Genomic DNA, 23205 nt, shown 5'->3' with positions numbered 1-23205 from the left:
CCCTCCATGCCAGTCCAACCCCTCCATGCCAGTCCAACCCCCCCATCCCAGTCCAACCCCCCATCCCAGTCCAACCCCCCCTATCCCAGTCCAACCCCCCCTATCCCAGTCCAACCCCCCATCCCAGTCCAACCCCCCCATCCCAGTCCAACCCCCCCATCCCAGTCCAACCCCCCATCCCAGTCCAACCCCCAATCCCAGTCCAACCCCCCATTCCAGTCCAACCCCCCTATCCCAGTCCAACCCCCCTCATCCCAGTCCAACCCCCTTCATCCCAGTCCCCCCTTCATCCCAGTCCAAATCCCCCTATCCCAGTCCAACCCCTCCATCCCAGTCCAACCACCCCATCCCAACCCCTCCACCCCATCCCAACCCCTCCATGCCAGTCCAACCCCTCCATGCCAGTCCAACCCCTCCATGCCAGTCCAACCCCTCCATGCCAGTCCAACCCCTCCATGCCAGTCCAACCCCCCATCCCAGTCCAACCCCCCCTATCCCAGTCCAACCCCCCCTATCCCAGTCCAACCCCCCCTATCCCAGTCCAACCCCCCATCCCAGTCCAACGCCCCTATCCCAGTCCCACCCCCCTATCCCAGTCCCACCCCCCCATCCCAGTCCCAACCCCTCCATCCCAACCCCCCCATCCCAACCCCCCCATCCCAGTCCAACCCCCTTCATCCCAGTCCAACCCTCCATCCCATCCCAACCCCTCCATCCCAGTCCAACCCCCCCATCCCATCCCAACCCCACCATCCCATCCCAACCCCAACATCCCAGTCCAACCCCCCCATCCCATCCCAACCCCCCCATCCCAACCCCTCCATCCCTGTCCAACCCCCCCATCCCAGTCCCGCCATCCCAGTCCCATCTCTATCCATGGTGCTTCTATGTGGAACACTGCGTCTGCTGCACCATGCTGCAGACAACCCTGGACTTCAGACGTCCAGGGGGTCAACGGGGACTGTTCCTACTGTACACACACAGACACACACACACACACACACACACACACACACACACACACACACACACACACACACACACACTGTTCACACAGACATATGAGATGATAATATTGCTGTGTTTTAATTGGTCAACAGACAGGTGGTAGCATGGCACAGACCCTACTGTGTGGACCTGGAAGAAAGCACTTTCTCCCACCTACGTTCCTTCCTGGAGCGCTACTGTGACGGCATCAACAGCGAGGTGCCACCCCTCCCCTTCCCCTCCTCCAGGTAGGTACTGGTACTGCAGGCACCAGAGGGAACCCGACAGGGAGGACCGCTCACTGTAAAGACTGGAATGAAATCATTGGGACCGTGTCCAGCTCATGGAAACCATGTGTTTAATGGTGTTCCATTCATTCCATTGAGACGGTCCTGAAGATGTGAAATGACGGCAGCCTCCACCTCCACCATGCTGACTATTCATTTGAGGCATTAACAGTCCAGTAAGACCACGCTAACACAATAGGGGGGATACCTAGTCAGTTGTACAACTGAATGCCTTCAACTGAAATGTGTCTTCCGCATTTAACCCAACCCCACTGAATCAGAGAGGTGTGTGTGGGGGGGGGGGGGGGGGCTGCCTTAATCACCATCCACGTCTTCGGGCGCCCCGGGGAACAGTGGGTTAACTGCCTTGTTCAGGGGAAAGAAAGACAGATTTTTACCTTGTCAGCTCGGGGATTTCATCCAGCAACCGTTCGGTTACTGGCCCAACGCTCTAATCACTAGGCTACCTGCTGGTTACTGGCCCAACGCTCTAACCACTAGGCTACCTGCTGGTTACTGGCCCAACGCTCTAACCACTAGGCTACCTGGCCCAACGCTCTAATCACTAGGCTACCTGCTGGTTACTGGCCCCAACACTCTAACCACTATGTTACCTGCTGGTTACTGACCCAACGCTCTAACCACTAGGCTACCTGCTGGTTACTGGCCCCAACGCTCTAACCACTAGGCTACCTGCTGGTTACTGGCCCAACGCTCTAACCACTAGGCTACCTGCTGGTTACTGGTCCAACGCTCTAACCACTAGGCTACCTGCTGGTTACTGGCCCAACGCTCTAACCACTAGGCTACCTGCTGGTTACTGGCCCAACGCTCTAACCACTAGGCTACCTGCTGGTTACTGGCCCAACGCTCTAACCACTAGGCTACCTGCTGGTTACTGGCCCAACGCTCTAACCACTAGGCTACCTGCTGGTTACTGGCCCAACGCTCTAACCACTAGGCTACCTGCTGGTTACTGGCCCAACGCTCTAACCACTAGGCTACCTGCTGGTTACTGGCCCGACGCTCTAACCACTAGGCTACCTGCTGGTTACTGGCCCGACGCTCTAACCACTAGGCTACCTGCTGGTTACTGGCCCGACGCTCTAACCACTAGGCTACCTGCTGGTTACTGGCCCGACGCTCTAACCACTAGGCTACCTGCTGGTTACTGGCCCGACGCTCTAACCACTAGGCTACCTGCTGGTTACTGGCCCGACGCTCTAACCACTAGGCTACCTGCTGGTTACTGGCCCGACGCTCTAACCACTAGGCTACCTGCTGGTTACTGGCCCAACGCTCTAACCACTAGGCTACCTGCTGGTTACTGGCCCAACGCTCTAACCACTAGGCTACCTGCTGGTTACTGGCCCAACGCTCTAACCACTAGGCTACCTGCTGGTTACTGGCCCAACGCTCTAACCACTAGGCTACCTGCTGGTTACTGGCCCAACGCTCTAACCACTAGGCTACCTGCTGGTTACTGGCCCAACGCTCTAACCACTAGGCTACCTGCTGGTTACTGGCCCAACACTCTAACCACTAGGCTACCTGCTGGTTACTGGCCCAACGCTCTAACCACTAGGCTACCTGCTGGTTACTGGCCCAACGCTCTAACCACTAGGCTTCCTGCTGGTTACTGGCCCAACGCTCTAACCACTAGTCTACCTGCTGGTTACTGGCCCAACGCTCTAACCACTAGGCTACCTGCTGGTTACTGGCCCAACGCTCTAACCACTAGGCTACCTGCTGGTTACTGGCCCAACGCTCTAACCACTAGGCTACCTGCTGGTTACTGGCCCAACGCTCTAACCACTAGTCTACCTGCTGGTTACTGGCCCAACGCTCTAACCACTAGGCTACCTGCTGGTTACTGGCCCAACGCTCTAACCACTAGGCTACCTGCTGGTTACTGGCCCAACGCTCTAACCACTAGGCTACCTGCTGGTTACTGGCCCAACGCTCTAACCACTAGGCTACCTGCTGGTTACTGGCCCAACGCTCTAACCACTAGGCTACCTGCTGGTTACTGGCCCAACGCTCTAACCACTAGGCTACCTGCTGGTTACTGGCCCAACGCTCTAACCACTAGGCTACCTGGTGCCCCCAGGTGAATATTTATCTGAGGCGTTAACAGTCCCATAACACCATGCAAATACGATATACATTCTGTAGCATTTTACTGATGCTACAATCATTGAGATCAATGAAAACCGTTGCAATGCCTTTCTGCTGGGCTTCGTTTTCTGTCTTATCAATACAATATCATAACACTCTGATGTACTACTTCATTATAGGGAGCATCACAACTTCCTGAAACTCTGCCTCCGACTGCTGTCCAATCACCTGGCTTTGGCTCTGGCTGGGGGAGTGGCCACCAGTATCCTAGGGCGACAGGCCCGCCCCCTCCGGAACCTTCTCTTCAGACTGATGGATTCCTCTGTTCCTGATGAGATCCAAGAGGTGAACACTGGCTCACACAGTAACCACCAGATTAGCTGTTCATTGAAGGGTGTCTGTATACAGCCCAAATGTTAACAATATAGATTTAACTATATTCCCTCAAAACACAATATCTCTACATGCCTTAAATGACAACATTACCTTTCAGACTAGAGATGACAATATGGACTCTGGATATGTGAAGCAACAAGACACAATCTGTTGACTGACTGGTCTGAACTTGACAACTTGCCAGGTCCCTGACCCGTTGGGGTTTGTCACTGAGACAAACCCAGTGTCGCTGTGTTTTGGTTGTCAGGCTGGGAGTGAGATCGATAGTCAAGCTGTTACCTCCTCTCATTGTGTGTTTTGGTTGTCAGGCTGGGAGTGAGATCGATAGTCAAGCTGTCTGTTAGGGCCTGTGGTACATCTCTGTGTAACCAGGCTGTGTTTGAGACGCTGTCTATTAGGGCCTGTGGTACATCTCTGTGTAACCAGGCTGTGTTTGAGACACTGTCATCTCTGTGTTGGGTTGTCAGGCTTTAACACTGTGCCTCTGTGTTGTCAGGCTCTAACACTGTGTCTCTGTGTTGTCAGGCTCTAACACTGTGTCTCTGTGTTGTCAGGCTCTAACACTGTGTCTCTGTGTTGTCAGGCTCTAACACTGTGTCTCTGTGTTGTCAGGCTCTAACACTGTGTCTCTGTGTTGTCAGGCTCTAACACTGTGTCTCTGTGTTGTCAGGCTCTAACACTGTGTCTCTGTGTTGTCAGGCTCTAACACTGTGTCTCTGTGTTGTCAGGCTCTAACACTGTGTCTCTGTGTTGTCAGGCTCTAACACTGTGTGTCTGTGTTGTGTTGTCAGGCTCTAACACTGTGTCTCTGTGTTGTCAGGCTCTAACACTGTGTCTCTGTGTTGTGTTGTCAGGCACTAACACTGTGTCTCTGTGTTGTCAGGCTCTAACACTGTGTCTCTGTGTTGTCAGGCTCTAACACTGTGTCTCTGTGTTGTCAGGCTCTAACACTGTGTCTCTGTGTTGTCAGGCTCTAACACTGTGTCTCTGTGTTGTCAGGCTCTAACACTGTGTCTCTGTGTTGTCAGGCTCTAACACTGTGTCTCTGTGTTGTCAGGCTCTAACACTGTGCCTCTGTGTTGTCAGGCTCTAACACTGTGCCTCTGTGTTGTCAGGCTCTAACACTGTGTCTCTGTTTTGTGTTGTCAGGCTCTGACACTGTGTCTCTGTGTTGTCAGGCTCTAACACTGTCTCTGTGTTTTCTCTAGGCTGTGATTGAGACTCTGTCTGTGGGGGCCACTATGCTGTTACCTCCTCTGAGAGAGAGGATGGAGCTTCTCCACTCCCTGCTGCCCCAGGGACCTGACAGATGGGAGAGTCTGTCTAAAGGACAGGTATAGTACATAGATGTATTACACGTTGGTCTGAACAATGCCATTTACCTGTGACTATATCAACAAGGCCCAAGTTCTATTGAATCAATAAGGCCCAAGTTCTATTGAATCAATAAGGCCCAAGTTCTATTGAATCAATAAGGCCCAAGTTCTATTGAATCAATAAGGCCCAAGTTCTATTGAATCAATAAGGCCCAAGTTCTATTGAATCAATGAGGCCCAAGTTCTATTGAATTAACGAGGCCCTAAGTTCTATTGAATCAACGAGGCCCTAAGTTCTATTTCATCAACGAGGCCCTAAGTTCTATTTCATCAACGAGGCCCTAAGTTCTATTTCATCAACGAGGCCCTAAGTTCTATTTCATCAACGAGGCTCTAGTTCTATTTCATCAACGAGGCCCTAAGTTCTATTTCATCAACGAGGCCCTAAGTTCTATTTCATCAACGAGGCCCTAAGTTCTATTTCATCAACGAGGCCCTAAGTTCTATTTCATCAACGAGGCTCTAGTTCTATTTCATCAACGAGGCTCTAGTTCTATTTCATCAACGAGGCTCTAGTTCTATTTCATCAACGAGGCCCTAAGTTCTATTTCATCAACGAGGCCCTAAGTTCTATTTCATCAACGAGGCCCTAAGTTCTATTTCATCAACGAGGCTCTAGTTCTATTTCATCAACGAGGCCCTAGTTCTATTTCATCAACGACGCCCTAGTTCTATTTCATCAACAAGGCCAGAGGGGGTGTAGTATATGGCCAATGTACCATGGCTATGGGCTGTTCTTATCCATGACACAACACGGAGTGCCTGGATACAGCCCTTAGCCGTGGTATATTGACCATATACCACAAACCCCCAAGGTGCCTTATTGCTATTTTATACAACAAATGGGTCTAATCCTGAATGCTGATTGGTTAAAACTGCATTCCAGCCGGTGTCTATTCCACAAGTTGCCACTGGATAAATATATGGTGTTAAAATGCCTATTTACTCTGTTCCATCTGACTGTGCAATCCACTGTCATCAGCCCAGCCAGGCAATTTATAAACTTGATCTCCACTATAAAAAGCATCTAGACATTATCTCACATTTCTATTAGACTAACATTTAGTTTTCAACAGCGGAGATTTGTATAAACCATGCTGTTTGTCTCTGACATTTGCAATGTTGTTTCAATATTCGTATTGGATCTCCAGCTGTCCCATAGTAATGAACTGTCGGGGTCGGGACGAGACAGACAGGAAGGCAGCTTTTCTCAGCCAGTCTAAATCATGAATCAACATCATCTTTATGGACATATACAAGGAAATGTCAAAATAAAACAGGTCAAACAAAACGAAGTGCAGGTTGAGAAACGCTGCTCCAAACGTTCCTAAGTCAAAATGCTGCCATAGATAGATAGATAGCTGACCTCTGTGTATCTCTCATCCTGTCCCTGCCTTGACCTCTGACCCCTGACCTCTGACCCTGCTTTTCCAGAGGATGCAACTGGACATCATTCTGACTTCACTCCAGGACCACACCCACGTAGCATCCCTCCTGGGGTTCAGCTGTCCCCCCGAGGCCCCCGAGGCCCTGGCCTCCTCCTCCTCCTGCGGCCTGGACCCCTCATACGGAGCCCCCAGTACCAACCCTGACACACACCTGGCTGAGATCCTAATGAAGACCCTGCTCAGGAACCTGGGCTTCTACACGGTGAGGAGAGAGGCAGCGTAGTTGTTCCAGATCATTCCATCTTACAGTGGCTTGCCAAAGTATTCACCCCCTTTGGCATTTTTCCTATTTTGTTGCTTTACAATCTGGAATTAAAAGATTTTTTGAGGGTTTGTATCATTTGATTTACATAACATGCCCACAACTTTGAAAATGCTAAATATTTTTTATTGTGAAACAAACAAGAAATAAGAAAAAAAAAAAAAACTTGAGCGTGCATAACTATTCACCCCACCAAAGTTTATATTTTGTAGAGCCACCTTTTGCAGCAAGTACAGCTGCAAGTCTCTTGGGGTATGTCTCCATAAGCTTGGCACATCTAGCCACTGGGATGTTTGCTCATTCTTCAAGGCAATACTGCTCCAGCTCCTTCAACTTGGATGGGTTCCACTGGTGTACAGCAATCTCTAAGTCAATACACAGATTCTCAATTGGATTGAGTTCTGGGCTTTGACTAGGCCATTCCAAGACATTTAAATGTTTCCCCTCAAACCACTCAAGTGTTGCTTCAGCAGTATGCTTAGGGTCATTGTCCTTAGGGTCATTCCAGTCTCAAATCTCTGGAAGACTGAAACAGGTAACCCTCAAGAATATCCCTGTATTTAGCGCCATCCATCATTCTTTAAATTCTGATCAGTTTCCCACTTCCTGACGATGAAAAACATCCCCACAGCATGATGCTGCCATCACCATGCTTCACTGTGGGGATGGTGTTCTCGGGGTGATGAGAGGTGTTGGGTTTGCACCAGACATAGCGTTTTCCTTGATGGCCAAAGAGCAACATTTTTGTCTCATCTGACCAGAGTACCTTCTTCCATATTTTTGGGGAGTCTCCCAAATGCCTTTTGGCGAACACCAAAAGTGTTTGCTTATTTTTTTCTTTAAGCAATGGCATTTTTCTGGCCACTCTTCCATAAAGCTCAGCTCTGTGGAGTGTACGGCTTAAAGTGGTCCTATGGACAGATACTCCAATCTCCGCTGTGGAGCTTTGCAGCTCCTTCAGGGTTATCTTTGGTCTCTTTGTTGCCTCTCTGATTAATGCCTTCCTTGCCTGGTCCGTGAGTTTTGGTGGGCGGCCCTCTCTTGGCAGGTTTGTTGTGGTGCCATATTCTTTCCATTTTTTAATAATGGATTTAATGGTGCTCCGTGGGATGTTCAAAATTTCTGATATTTTTTTATAACCCAACCCTGATCTGTACTTCTCCACAACTTTGTCCCTTGACCTGTTTGGAGTGCTCCTTGGTCTTCATGGTGCCGCTTGATTGGTGGTGCCCCTTGCTTAGTGGTGTTGCAGACTCTGGGGCCTTTCAGAACTGAGATCATGTGACAGATCATGTGACACTTAGATTGCACACCGGTGGACTTTATTTAACTAATTATATGACTTCTGAAGGTAATTGGTTTCACCAGATCTTATTTAGGGGCTTCATAGCAAAGGGGGTGAATACATATGCACGTACCACTTTTCCATAATTGTTTTTAAAATAATTTTTGAAACAAGTAATTTTTTGCATTTCTCTTCACCATTTTGGACTATTTTGTGTACGTCCATTACATGAAATCCAAATAAAAATCAATTTAAATTACAAGTTGTAATGCAACAAAATAGGAAAAAAGCCAAGGGGGATGAATAATTTTGCAAGGCACTGTAGCTCATAGAGAGTACAGAGGTACTTTATTAGCCCAGCTCTTCACAGACTACACCTCTCTACTAGTTTTGTGGGCATCTCTATTAGTTCTGCCAATCTGTCAATCATCCAGTATTTCCTGTACCATTATTTAGGCAGGGGGAGGCCCTACGTTATGTTGCTTCAGGATTAAAGGTAGTGAATGGATGGAGAGACAACCCTGCACCATTTTTCTTGGGAGTCTTCCAGTCTGTGATTAGACCTGAAATGGGGTACAGCGGTAATAAAATAATTAAACCATTGAACACTGAGTAGACTGTTTACTATAATATAGATACCTAGATGAAAAACTGTCTACTGGCCTAAAGCTGTTATGTCTCGTCGCAGAGCTCTGGGCAAGTACAGAATGGTCTTACAAACCATGCTTAAATACCTCCTGTTGCTTTCCTGTTTTACCTTTTCATACTGCATAATGAGACCATCACTCTCTCCTCTCCTCTCCTCTCCTCTCCTCTCCTCTCCTCTCCTCTCCTCTCCTCTCCTCTCCTCTCCTCTCCTCTCCTCTCCTCTCCTCTCCTCTCCTCTCCTCTCCTCTCCTCTCCTCTCCTCTCCTCTCCTCTCCTCAGTAACAGTGGGTAACTCATCCTGGCTGATCCGTGTTATTATTACAGCAGATTGTTCTTCCTGGCTGCAGCAAAGGTCCAAATGGCACCCTATTCCCTATATAATGCACTACTTTAGACCAGAGCCCTATATAGGGAATAGGGTGGTATTTGGGACCCTAACATTCATCACTGCCTCCTCTCCTAAGATGGTGTTTTTATGGATCATGAACCATGTGTCCACCGCCTCTCTTCTCCACCTGCAGAGACATGCTGGGCAGAGCTAATTCATCTAGCTTCTGATGTAGCTGTTACCCTGCTAGTCTATCTCCTGGGTGGTAGATGTAGCTGTTACCCTGCTAGTTTATCTCCTGGGTGGTAGATGTGGCTGTTACCCTGCTAGTTTATCTCCTGGGTGGTAGATGTAGCTGTTACCCTGCTAGTTTATCTCCTGGGTGGTAGATGTGGCTGTTACCCTGCTAGTTTATCTCCTGGGTGGTAGATGTGGCTGTTACCCTGCTAGTTTATCTCCTGGGTGGTAGATGTAGCTGTTACCCTGCTAGTTTATCTCCTGGGTGGTAGATGTGGCTGTTACCCTGCTAGTCTATCTCCTGGGTGGTAGATGTGGCTGTTACCCTGCTAGTTTATCTCCTGGGTGGTAGATGTAGCTGTTACCCTGCTAGTTTATCTCCTGGGTGGTAGATGTAGCTGTTACCCTGCTAGTTTATCTCCTGGGTGGTAGATGTAGCTGTTACCCTGCTAGTCTATCTCCTGGGTGGTAGATGTGGCTGTTACCCTGCTAGTCTATCTCCTGGGTGGTAGATGTGGCTGTTACCCTGCTAGTCTACCTCCTGGGTGGTAGATGTAGCTGTTACCCTGCTAGTTTATCTCCTGGGTGTTATTAAGTAGCAGATCATCACTAGTCTGTTTTCTGTGCTCTCTCTCTTGTTGCCTGGATATTAATGTGTGTGTGTGTGTGTGTGTGTGTGTGTGTGTGTGTGTGTGTGTGTGTGTGTGTGTGTGTGTGTGTGTGTGTGTGTGTGTGTGTGTGTGTGTGTGTGTGTGTGTGTGTGTGTGGCAGGACCAAGCGTTTGGGGAACTAGAGAAGAACAGTGACAAGCTGCTCCAGGGAACGTCTTCATCAGACAGCAGTCAGCCGGCCCATCTCCACGAGCTGCTCTGCTCCCTACAGAAACAACTGCTGGCATACTGCCACATCAACTGTGTTACAGAGGTACGCAGGGACACGCATACACACACACACTGGGCATGCATACACACACACACTGGGCATGCATACACACACACACTGGGCATGCATACACACACACACTGGGCATGCATACACACACACACTGGGCATGCATACACACACACTGGGCATGCATACACACACACACTGGGCATGTATACACACACACACTAGTAGTAATAGTTAGTAACATTGTTCTGGTCTATAATATCTCTACAACTATAGTAGTAGTAATAGTTAGTTAGTAACATTGTCCTCGTCTATAATATCTCTACAACTCTAATAGTAGTAATAGTTAGTAACATTGTCCTGGTCTATAATATCTCTACAACTCTAGTAGTAGTAATAGTTAGTAACATTGTTCTGGTCTATAATAGCTCTACAACTCTAGTAGTAGTAATAGTTAGTAACATTGTCCTCGTCTATAATATCTCTACATCTCTAGTAGTAGTAATAGTTAGTAACATTGTTCAGGTCTATAATATCTCTACAACTCTAGTAGTAGTAATAGTTAGTAACATTGTCCTGGTCTATAATATCTCTACAACTCTAGTAGTAGTAATAGTTAGTTAGTAACATTCTTCTGGTCTATAATATCTCTACAACTCTAGTAGTAGTAATAGTTAGTTAGTAACATTGTTCTGGTCTATAATATCTCTACAACTCTAGTAGTAGTAATAGTTAGTCAGTAACATTGTTCTGGTCTATAATATCTCTACAACTCTAGTAGTAGTAATAGTTAGTAACATTGTCCTCGTCTATAATATCTCTACAACTCTAGTAGTAGTAATAGTTAGTTAGTAACATTGTTCTGGTCTATAATATCTCTACAACTCTAGTAGTAGTAATAGTTAGTAACATTGTTCTGGTCTATAATATATCTACAACTCTAGTAGTAGTAATAGTTAGTTATATTGTTCTGGTCTATAATATCTCTACAACCCTAGTAGTAGGAATAGTTAGTAACATTGTCCTGGTCTATAATATCTCTACAACTCTAGTAGTAGTAATAGTTAGTTAGTAACATTCTTCTGGTCTATAATATCTCTACAACTCTAGTAGTAGTAATAGTTAGTTAGTAACATTGTTCTGGTCTATAATATCTCTACAACTCTAGTAGTAGTAATAGTTAGTTAGTAACATTGTCCTGGTCTATAATATCTCTTCAACTCTAGTAGTAGTAATAGTTAGTTAGTAACATTGTCCTGGTCTATAATATATCTTCAACTCTAGTAGTAGTAATAGTTAGTTAGTAACATTGTTCTGGTCTATAATATCTCTACGACTCTAGTAGTAGTAATAGTTAGTAACATTGTTCTGGTCTATAATATCTCTACAACTCTAGTAGTAGTAATAGTTAGTAACATTGTTCTGGTCTATAATATCTCTACAACTCTAGTAGTAATAGTTAGTAACATTGTTCTGGTCTATAATATCTCTACAACTCTAGTAGTAGTAATAGTTAGTTACATTGTTCTGGTCTATAATATCTCTACAACTCTAGTAGTAGTAATAGTTAGTTACATTGTTCTGGTCTATAATATCTCTACAACTCTAGTAGTAGTAATAGTTAGTAACATTGTCCTGGTCTATAATATCTCTACAACTCTAGTAGTAGTAATAGTTAGTTAGTAACATTGTTCTGGTCTATAATGTCTCTACAACTCTAGTAGTAGTAATAGTTATTAACATTGTTCTGGTCTATAATATCTCTACAACTCTAGTAGTAGTAATAGTTAGTAACATTGTCCTGGTCTATAATATCTCTACAACTCTAGTAGTAGTAATAGTTAGTTACATTGTTCTGGTCTATAATATCTCTAAAACTCTAGTAGTAGTAATAGTTAGTAACATTGTTCTGGTCTATAATATCTCTACAACTCTAGTAGAAGTAATAGTTACTAACATTGTCCTGGTCTATAATATCTCTACAACTCTAGTAGTAGTAATAGTTAGTAACATTGTTCTGGTCTATAATATCTCTACAACTCTAGTAGTAGTAATAGTTAGTTAGTAACATTGTTCTGGTCTATAATATCTCTACAACTCTAGTAGTAGTAATAGTTAGTTAGTAACATTGTTCTGGTCTATAATATCTCTACAACTCTAGTAGTAGTAATAGTTAGTTAGTAACATTCTTCTGGTCTATAATATCTCTACAACTCTAGTCGTAGTAATAGTTAGTTAGTAACATTGTTCTGGTCTATAATATCTCTACAACTCTAGTAGTAGTAATAGTTAGTAACATTGTTCTGGTCTATAATATATCTACAACTCTAGTAGTAGTAATAGTTAGTTAGTAACATTGTTCTGGTCTATAATATCTCTACAACTCTAGTAGTAGTAATAGTTAGTTAGTAACATTGTCCTTGTCTATAATATCTCTACAACTCTAGTAGTAGTAATAGTTAGTAACATTGTCCTGGTCTAAAATATCTCTACAACTCTAGTAGTAGTAATAGTTAGTAACATTGTTCTGGTCTAAAATATCTCTACAACTCTAGTAGTAGTAATAGTTAGTAACAATGTCCTCGTCTATAATATCTCTACAACTCTAGTAGTAGTAATAGTTTGTAACATTGTCCTGGTCTATAATATCTCTACAACTCTAGTAGTAGTAATAGTTAGTTAGTAACATTGTCCTGGTCTATAATATCTCTTCAACTCTAGTAGTAGTAATAGTTAGTTAGTAACATTGTCCTGGTCTATAATATATCTTCAACTCTAGTAGTAGTAATAGTTAGTTAGTAACATTGTTCTGGTCTATAATATCTCTACAACTCTAGTAGTAGTAATAGTTAGTAACATTGTTCTGGTCTATAATATCTCTACAACTCTAGTAGTAGTAATAGTTAGTAACATTGTTCTGGTCTATAATAGCTCTACAACTCTAGTAGTAATAGTTAGTAACATTGTTCTGGTCTATAATATCTCTACAACTCTAGTAGTAGTAATAGTTAGTTACATTGTTCTGGTCTATAATATCTCTACAACTCTAGTAGTAGTAATAGTTAGTAACATTGTCCTGGTCTATAATATCTCTACAACTCTAGTAGTAGTAATAGTTAGTTAGTAACATTCTTCTGGTCTATAATATCTCTACAACTCTAGTAGTAGTAATAGTTAGTTAGTAACATTGTTCTGGTCTATAATATCTCTACAACTCTAGTAGTAGTAATAGTTAGTTAGTAACATTCTTCTGGTCTATAATATCTCTACAACTCTAGTAGTAGTAATAGTTAGTTAGTAACATTGTTCTGGTCTATAATATCTCTACAACTCTAGTAGAAGTAATAGTTACTAACATTGTCCTGGTCTATAATATCTCTACAACTCTAGTAGTAGTAATAGTTAGTAACCTTGTTCTGGTCTATAATATCTCTACAACTCTAGTAGTAGTAATAGTTAGTTAGTAACATTGTTCTGGTCTATAATATCTCTACAACTCTAGTAGTAGTAATAGTTAGTAACATTGTCCTGGTCTATAATATCTCTACAACTCTACTAGTAGTAATAGTTAGTTAGTAACATTGTTCTGGTCTATCATATCTCTACATCTCTTGTAGTATTAATAGTTAGTTAGTAACATTGTTCTGGTCTATAATATCTCTACAACTCTAATAGTAGTAATAGTTAGTAACATTGTTCTGGTCTATAATATCTCTACAACTCTAGTAGTAGTAATCGTTAGTAACATTGTTCTGGTCTATAATATCTCTACAACTCTAGTAGTAGTAATAGTTAGTTAGTAACATTGTTCTGGTCTATAATATCTCTACAACTCTAGTAGTAGTAATAGTTAGTAACATTGTCCTCGTCTATAATATCTCTACATCTCTAGTAGTAGTAATAGTTAGTAACATTGTTTAGGTCTTTAATATCTCTACAACTCTAGTAGTAGTAATAGTTAGTAACATTGTTCTGGTCTATCATATCTCTACAACTCTAGTAGTAGTAATAGTTAGTTAGTAACATTGTCCTGGTCTATAATATCTCTACAACTCTAGTAGTAGTAATAGTTAGTCAGTAACATTGTTCTGGTCTATAATATCTCTACAACTCTAGTAGTAGTAATAGTTAGTAACATTGTCCTCGTCTATAATAGCTCTACAACTCTAGTAGTAGTAATAGTTAGTTAGTAACATTGTTCTGGTCTATAATATCTCTACAACTCTAGTAGTAGTAATAGTTAGTAACATTGTTCTGGTCTATAATATCTCTACAACTCTAGTAGTAGTAATAGTTAGTAACATTGTTCTGGTCTATAATATATCTACAACTCTAGTAGTAGTAATAGTTAGTTACATTGTTCTGGTCTATAATATCTCTACAACCCTAGTAGTAGTAATAGTTAGTAACATTGTCCTGGTCTATAATATCTCTACAACTCTAGTAGTAGTAATAGTTAGTTAGTAACATTCTTCTGGTCTATAATATCTCTACAACTCTAGTAGTAGTAATAGTTAGTTAGTAACATTGTTCTGGTGTATAATATCTCTACATCTCTAGTAGTAGTAATAGTTAGTTAGTAACATTGTTCTGGTCTATAATATCTCTACAACTCTAGTAGTAGTAATAGTTAGTAACATTGTCCTGGTCTATAATATCTCTACAACTCTAGTAGTAGTAATAGTTAGTTAGTAACATTGTTCTGGTCTATCATATCTCTACATCTCTAGTAGTAGTAATAGTTAGTTATTAACATTGTTCTGGTCTATAATATCTCTACAACTCTAGTAGTAATAGTTAGTAACATTGTCCTGGTCTATAATATCTCTACAACTCTAGTAGTAGTAATAGTTAGTTAGTAACATTGTTCTGGTCTATAATATCTCTTCAACTCTAGTAGTAGTAATAGTTAGTAACATTGTTCTGGTCTATAATATCTCTACAACTCTAGTAGTAGTAATAGTTAGTAACATTGTTCTGGTCTATAATATCTCTACAACTCTAGTAGTAGTAATAGTTAGTAACATTGTTCTGGTCTATAATATCTCTTCAACTCTAGTAGTAGTAATAGTTAGTAACATTGTTCTGGTCTATAATATCTCTACAACTCTAGTAGTAGTAATAGTTAGTAACATTGTTCTGGTCTATAATATCTCTACAACTCTAGTAGTAGTAATAGTTAGTAACATTGTCCTGGTCTATAATATCTCTACAACTCTAGTTGTAGTAATAGTTAGTTACATTGTTCTGGTCTATAACATCTCTACAACTCTAGTAGTAGTAATAGTTAGTAACATTGTTCTGGTCTATCATATCTCTACAACTCTAGTAGTAGTAATAGTTAGTAACATTGTCCTGGTCTATAATATCTCTACAACTCTAGTAGTAGTAATAGTTAGTTAGTAACATTGTCCTGGTCTATAATATCTCTACAACTCTAGTAGTAGTAATAGTTAGTTAGTAACATTGTTCTGGTCTATAATATCTCTACAACTCTAGTAGTAGTAATAGTTAGTAACATTGTCCTGGTCTATAATATCTCTACAACTCTAGTAGTAGTAATAGTTAGTTAGTAACATTGTTCTGGTCTATAATATCTCTTCAACTCTAGTAGTAGTAATAGTTAGTAACATTGTTCTGGTCTATCATATCTCTACAACTCTAGTAGTAGTAATAGTTAGTTAGTAACATTGTTCTGGTCTATAATATCTCTACAACTCTAGTAGTAGTAATAGTTAGTAACATTGTCCTGGTCTTTAATATCTCCAGAACTCTAGCAGTGTGGCTCTGCTCCATAAGCACCTCCAGCTGTTGCTGCCCCACGCTACAGACATCTTCTCCCGCTCTGCCACTCTGCTCCAGGAGAGCTCCTGGAACGGCAGCATCAGAGAGAAACTAAGAGGTTTTTAAGTCTCCTACTGTATCACTGTCTCTGTCTGTCTGTCTGTCTGCCTCTCTGTCTGCCTCTCTGTCTGTCTGCCTGCCTCTCTGTCTCTGTCCGTCTTTCTCTCCCTCTCTCTCTCTCCCTCTCTCTCCTTCTCACCCTCTCTCTCTCTCCTTCTCTCTCTCTCTATCTCTCTCTCTGTCTATCTCTCTCTCCCTCTCTCTCCCTCTCTCTCTCTCTCCCTCTCTCTCCCTCTCTATCTCTCTCTACCTCTCTATCTCTCTCTCCCTCTCTATCTCTCTCTACCTCTCTATCTCTCTCTCCCTCTCTCTCTCTCTCTCTTCCCTCTCTCTCTCTCTCTCTCTCTCCCTCTTTCTCCTTCTCTCTCTCTCTGTCTCTCTCTCTCCTTCTCTGTCTCTCTCTCTCTCTCTCTCTCCCCTCTGTCTCTCTCCTTCTCTGTCTCTCTTTCTCTCCCTCTCTCCCCTTCTCTCCCTCTCTCTCCTTCTCTCCCTCTCTTCTTTTCTCCCTCTCTCTCTCTCTCTCTCTCTCTCTCTCTCCCCTTCTCTCTCTCAAATTCAAATTCAAGCTGCTTTATTGGCATGAAAAACATTGTGTTAATATTGCCAAAGCAACAATGTATGCAATATACATTGTAATACAATTATAAACAATAACAAATAATAATATAAAATGGCAGTAAATAATACAAAATTTAAAATAATAACAATAAAATAATAGTAAAATAGTAGAATGCAATAAGTATAAAAATCTAAATATGGAAAATGAATCTATAACTAACTTATAACTAAATAACGGTCATCTTCACCATTACATCAGTACTACAACTACTATCATCATTATCACTACCACTACCACCACCATCACTAAACTGTTATCATTACCATTACTACCCATACCACTGCTATTTGGAATGATAAACAACAATAATAATTGTAATAACAATAATAGTAATAATAAGTAAGTTACTGTTTACTATGCAGATGTTATTATTCAGTGTCCCTCAGGCTATGGCAGGCAAATACATATTTGGCTGCAAGAGGAGCCATTGCTCCTTCGCCCATTAGTATTTTTAGTTTTTCCTCTGGGTTTAATAAGTTCAAATTTGGAATAAATGTAGTCATTTCTGTGAATAAGGAATCTCTTTGTGAGGAATATTTATCACAGTAAAGGAGAAAGTGCATCTCTGTCTCTACCTCCCCTGTCGTGCAGTGACCACATACACACTCCTTTTTGGGTAGCCATGTCTTTTTATGTCTGCCGGTTTCTATTGCCAATCGGTGGTCACTCAGCCTGTACTTGGTAAGGATCTCTCTCTGCTTCGTATCTCTGACAGAGTAGAGATAATCAGCCAATTCATATTCTCTGTTTAGGGTCAGGTAGCAATTTAGTCGGCTTTGGGATTTTGTTTCCTTTTTCCAATGTTGTAAATATGAGTCCTTTGATTGGTTCATGATTTTGTTTATTTGAATTCTTTCTTTTGAAGCAGTGCTGGTGTCAGCTTGGTTGGTGAGGTCCAACACCAGCTGACTGAGAGGGCTCGTTTCTGGGCTCAGCTCTTGGGTTTGGAGTGCTTTAAATTGCAGACTTGAATTTGGACTTGAATTTAGATGTAGCCAAAATTTTAATGATCTTTTCTGTATTTTCATTATTACTGGAAAGCGGCCCAATTCTGCCCTACATGCATTAGTTGGTGTATTTCTCTGGACTTGTAGGATTTTCCGACAGAATTCTGCATGTAGGGCTTCAATTGGATGTTTGTCCCACATTTTAAAGTCCAGTTTATTGAGTGGCCCCCAAACCTCACTTCCGTAAAGAGCTATTGGTAGGATTACACTGTCAAATATTTTGGTCCAAATTCTAATTGGGATGTTGATTTTGAATAATTTCATTTTTATTGCATACAATGCTCTGCGGGCTTTTTCTTTGAGTGCATTCACTGCCATATTAAAGTTTCCCGATGCAGATATGGTCAGACCAAGGTAGGTGTAATTTTTAGTGTGTTCAATGATGGTGTTGTTCAGGGTGAATTTATATTTGTGTTTCTGACATCTGGTTTTCTTTTGGAAAATCATGATTTTCGTTTTTTGGAAATTTACTGCCAGGGCCCAATTATGGCAATATTGCTCTAGAATATTAATGTTCTGTTGAAGACCTTCTTTGGTTGGTGATAGAAGTACCAAGTCATCAGCATATAGCAGGTATTTCACCTCTGTGTCAAATAGTGTGAGTCCTGGGGCTGGAGAATGGTCCAACATGTCTGCTAATTCATTGATATAAATGTTGAAAAGGTTTGGACTCAAACTGCAGCCTTGTCTCACACCTCGACATTGTGAAAATAATTCTGTTCTTTGGTTTTTGATTTTTATTGCACATTTATTTTCTGTGTACATACATTTTATTAAGTCATACACCTTACCACCAAGACCACTTTGGAGAATTTTGTAGAATAGCCCTTCATGCCAAATAGAATCAAATGCTTTTTTAAAGTCAATAAAGCAAGCAAAGATTTTGCCCTCTTTTTTTTGGTGGACGTGTTTATTAATTAGTGTGTGTAAGGTGTATATATGGTCAGTAGTGCGATGGTTAGGGAGAAAGCCAATTTGACATTTACTTATTACATTTTTTTCTTGAAGAAAGGTTTGAATTCTTGAATTCAAAATGCTACAGAAAACCTTTCCCAAGTTACTGTTTACGCAAATTCCCCTGTAATTATTGGGGTCTGATTTGTCTCCACTTTTGTGGATAGGGGAGATGAGCCCCTGGTTCCAGACATCAGGGAAGCAACCAGAAGTTAAAACCATGTTGAACAATTTAAGCACAGCATTTTGCAACTCAGGTGTGCTGTTTTTCAGCATTTCATTTCTGATGTTGTCTAGACCACAAGCCTTCTTTGATTTAATAGATTTGAGCTTTTCATTTAGTTCTTATCAAATAAAACAAATATAAAATAAAATGAATAACTGATGGTTAATAAGAGATAAAGCAGTATTGGACAGTCACTACCATCATGGGTGTCACGGGTGTCGTAGGGTTTAGACCAAGACGCAGCGGGAAAATGTATACTCATCTTCTTTTATTAAAGGACAAAGAAGGAAAACCAAAACAAACACGTATACAAAAAACACGACGACAAAGAACAGGCCGGTAAGGCACAAAGCTATACACAGCAACAATCTCCCACAAAATCCCATGACAAAACACATACCTATTTATAGGACCTTCAATCAGAGGCAACGATAGACAGCTGCCTCCAACTGAAGGCCCCAATCCAGATTAACTAAACATAGAAATACAAACGACTAGACTGAACATAGAAATAAACTAACATAGAACAATAACCAAAACCCTAGGCTAATAAATCAAATACCCCTCTACCTAAATACATAGCCCGAACCACATAAAACAAACACCCCCTCTACATGAACACATACACAAACACACCCTGAACCACATGAAACAAACGCCCCCTGCCATGTCCTGACCAAACTATAAGAACAAATTGGTCAGGACGTGACAATGGGGTTTGTATTAATTATGTTATTGTGTTGTTACAGCATTCAACCCACATAATGCATAGTGCATTTCATGTATAAAAAGAATTGTCAAAACCAAAATACTGATTATTTTTTAATAATCGGACCGAAACCGAACTGACCTCAAAAGTACTAATCGCTCAGCACTAATATCAACCCAGCAGGGATCCAATTTCACCCCTTCTAATATCAACCCAGCGGGGATCCAATTTCACCCCTTCTAATATCAACCCAGCGGGGATCCAATTTCACCCCTTCTAATATCAACCCAGCGGGGATCCAATTTCACCCCTTCTAATATCAACCCAGCGGGGATCCAATTTCACCCCTTCTAATATCAACCCAGAAGGGATCCAATTTCACCCCTTCTAATATCAACCCAGCAGGGATCCAATTTCACCCCTTCTAATATCAACCCAGCAGGGATCCAATTTCACCCCTTCTAAAATCAACCCAGCAGGGATCCAATTTTACCCCAACTAAAATCAACCCAGCAGGGATCCAATTTCACCCCTTCTAAAATCAACCCAGCAGGGATCCAATTTCACCCCTTCTAATATCAACCCAGCAGGGATCCAATTTCACCCCTTCTAAAATCAACCCAGCAGGGATCCAATTTCACCCCAACTAAAATCAACCCAGCAGGGATCCAATTTCATCCCTTCTAATATCAACCCAGCGGGGATCCAATTTCACCCCTTCTAATATCAACCCAGCGGGGATCCAATTTCACCCCTTCTAATATCAACCCAGAAGGGATCCAATTTCACCCCTTCTAATATCAACCCAGCAGGGATCCAATTTCACCCCTTCTAATATCAACCCAGCAGGGATCCAATTTCACCCCTTCTAAAATCAACCCAGCAGGGATCCAATTTCACCCCTTCTAAAATCAACCCAGCAGGGATCCAATTTCACCCCTTCTAATATCAACCCAGCAGGGATCCAATTTCACCCCTTCTAAAATCAACCCAGCAGGGATCCAATTTCACCCCAATTAAAATCAACCCAGCAGGGATCCAATTTCACCCCTTCTAAAATCAACCCAGCAGGGGTCCAATTTCACCCCTTCTAAAATCAACCCAGCAGGGATCCAATTTCACCCCAATTAAAATCAACCCAGCAGGGATCCAATTTCACCCCTTCTAAAATCAACCCAGCAGGGGTCCAATTTCACCCTTTCTAATATCATCCCAGCAGTGATCCAATCTCACCCTTTCTCCTCTCTTTCTGCCTTTCTTTTGTATTCTTCCCTCTTTCTATCTATCTCTCACTCTCAAACACACAGGCATTGTTGAATCAGAGATGTTTTCATTTCAATGCCAAGAAGAAATGCCTCACTCTGTCTGTCTCTGTTGTAGATGTGATGTACATGTCAGTTCCTGGTTTATTATCTCTCTGTCTGTCGTAGATGTGATGTACATGTCAGTTCCTGGTTTATTATCTCTCTGTCTGTCTCTGTTGTAGATGTGATCTACATGTCAGTTCCTGGTTTATTATCTCTCTGTCTGTCTCTGTTGTAGATGTGATTTACATGTCAGTTCCTGGTTTATTATCTCTCTGTCTGTCTCTGTTGTAGATGTGATGTACATGTCAGTTCCTGGTTTATTATCTCTCTGTTTGTCTCTGTTGTAGATGTGATCTACGTGTCAGTTCCTGGTTTATTATCTCTCTGTTTGTCTCTGTTGTAGATGTGATGTACATGTCAGTTCCTGGTTTATTATCTCTCTGTCTGTCTCTGTCTCTGTTGTAGATGTGATCTACGTGTCAGTTCCTGGTTTATTATCTCTCTGTCTGTCTCTGTTGTAGATGTGATCTACGTATCAGCAGCAGGCAGTATGCTGTGTCAGATCGTCAACAGTCTACTACTACTACCAGTGTCTGTAGCCAGACCTCTGCTGAGCTACCTGCTAGACCTGCTTCCTCCTCTAGACTGTCTCAACAGACTGCTGCCTGCTGCCACACCGCTGGAGGACCAGGAGCTGCAGTGGCCTCTACATGGTGAGGAGATAGAGATAGAGCTGTAGTGGTCTCTACATGGTGAGGAGATAGAGATAGACCTGTAGTGACCTCTACACGGTGAAGAGATAGAGATGTAGTGGCCTCTACATGGTGAGGAGATAGAGCTGTAGGGGTCTCTACATGGTGAGGAGATAGAGATAGAGCTGTAGTGGCCTCTACATGGTGAGGAGATAGAGATAGAGCTGTAGTGTTCTCTACATGGTGAGGAGATAGAGCTGTAGTGACCTCTACATGGTGAGGAGATAGAGATAGAGCTGTAGTGGCCTCTACATGGTGAGGAGATAGAGATAGAGCTGTAGTGGTCTCTACATGGTGAGGAGATAGAGCTGTAGTGACCTCTACATGGTGAGGAGATAGAGATAGAGCTGTAGGGACCTCTACATGGAGAGGAGATAGAGATAGAGCTGTAGGGACCTCTACATGGAGAGGAGATAGAGATAGAGCTGTAGGGACCTCTACATGGTGAGGAGATAGAGCTGTAGTGGCCTCTACATGGTGAGGAGATAGAGCTGTAGTGGCCTCTACATGGTGAGGAGATAGAGATAGAGCTGTAGTGGCCTCTACATGGTGAGGAGATAGAGCTGTAGTGACCTCTACATGGTGAGGAGATAGAGCTGTAGTGGCCTCTACATGGTGAGGAGATAGAGGTAGAGCTGTAGTGACCTCTACATGGTGAGGAGATAGAGCTGTAGTGACCTCTACATGGTGAGGAGATAGAGATAGAGCTGTAGTGACCTCTACATGGTGAGGAGATAGAGCTGTAGTGACCTCTACATGGTGAGGAGATAGAGATAGAGCTGTAGTGACCTCTACATGGTGAGGAGATAGAGCTGTAGTGGCCTCTACATGGTGAGGAGATAGAGATAGAGCTGTAGTGGTCTCTACATGGTGAGAAGATAGAGCTGTAGTGACCTCTACATGGTGAGGAGATAGAGCTGTAGTGACCTCTACATGGTAAAGAGATAGAGATAGAGCTGTAGTGGCCTCTACATGGTGAGGAGATAGAGCTGTAGTGACCTCTACATGGTAAAGAGATAGAGATAGAGCTGTAGTGGCCTCTACATGGTGAGGAGATAGAGCTGTAGTGGCCTCTACATGGTGAGGAGATAGAGCTGTAGTGACCTCTACATGGTAAGGAGATAGAGCTGTAGTGACCTCTACATGGTAAGGAGATAGAGCTGTAGTGACCTCTACATGGTAAGGAGATATGGAGGGGAGGGGAATCCTGTGTCTCTGGATGGAGGGGAATCCTGTGTCTCTGGATGGAGGGGAATGCTGTGTCTCTGGATGGAGGGGAATCCTGTGTCTCTGGATGGAGGGGAATCCTGTGTCTCTGGATGGAGGGGAATGCTGTGTCTCTGGATGGAGGGGAATGCTGTGTCTCTGGATGGAGGGGAATCCTGTGTCTCTGGATGGAGGGGAATCCTGTGTATCTGGATGGAGGGGAATCCTGTGTCTCTGGATGGAGGGGAATCCTGTGTC

At 42.7% G+C, this 23205-nt stretch overlaps 1 protein-coding gene across 15 annotated transcripts in view; it reads left to right on the top strand.

Moving 5' to 3' along the window:
* The window catches only part of LOC106576577 (putative E3 ubiquitin-protein ligase HERC1), a 198479-nt gene that overhangs the window by 32672 nt on the left and 142602 nt on the right, over positions 1–23205 (top strand). For all 15 annotated transcript variants that reach the window (XM_082958015.1, XM_082958014.1, XM_082958024.1 and 12 more), the window contains exons 12-18: positions 1101–1235; positions 3572–3737; positions 4997–5122; positions 6599–6814; positions 10144–10296; positions 16033–16165; positions 21511–21702. In XM_082958015.1, the coding sequence (XP_082814141.1) occupies positions 1101–1235; positions 3572–3737; positions 4997–5122; positions 6599–6814; positions 10144–10296; positions 16033–16165; positions 21511–21702 (1121 nt within the window). The remainder of the gene's footprint in view (positions 1–1100; positions 1236–3571; positions 3738–4996; positions 5123–6598; positions 6815–10143; positions 10297–16032; positions 16166–21510; positions 21703–23205) is intronic.

The sequence above is a fragment of the Salmo salar genome, chromosome 11 (assembly GCF_965601325.2).
Source record: "Salmo salar chromosome 11, fSalSal1, whole genome shotgun sequence".
In the NCBI taxonomy this organism is placed as follows: domain Eukaryota; kingdom Metazoa; phylum Chordata; class Actinopteri; order Salmoniformes; family Salmonidae; genus Salmo; species Salmo salar.
The sequence above is the reverse complement of the archived record's forward strand: the minus strand, read 5'-3'. Positions and strand labels throughout refer to the sequence as shown.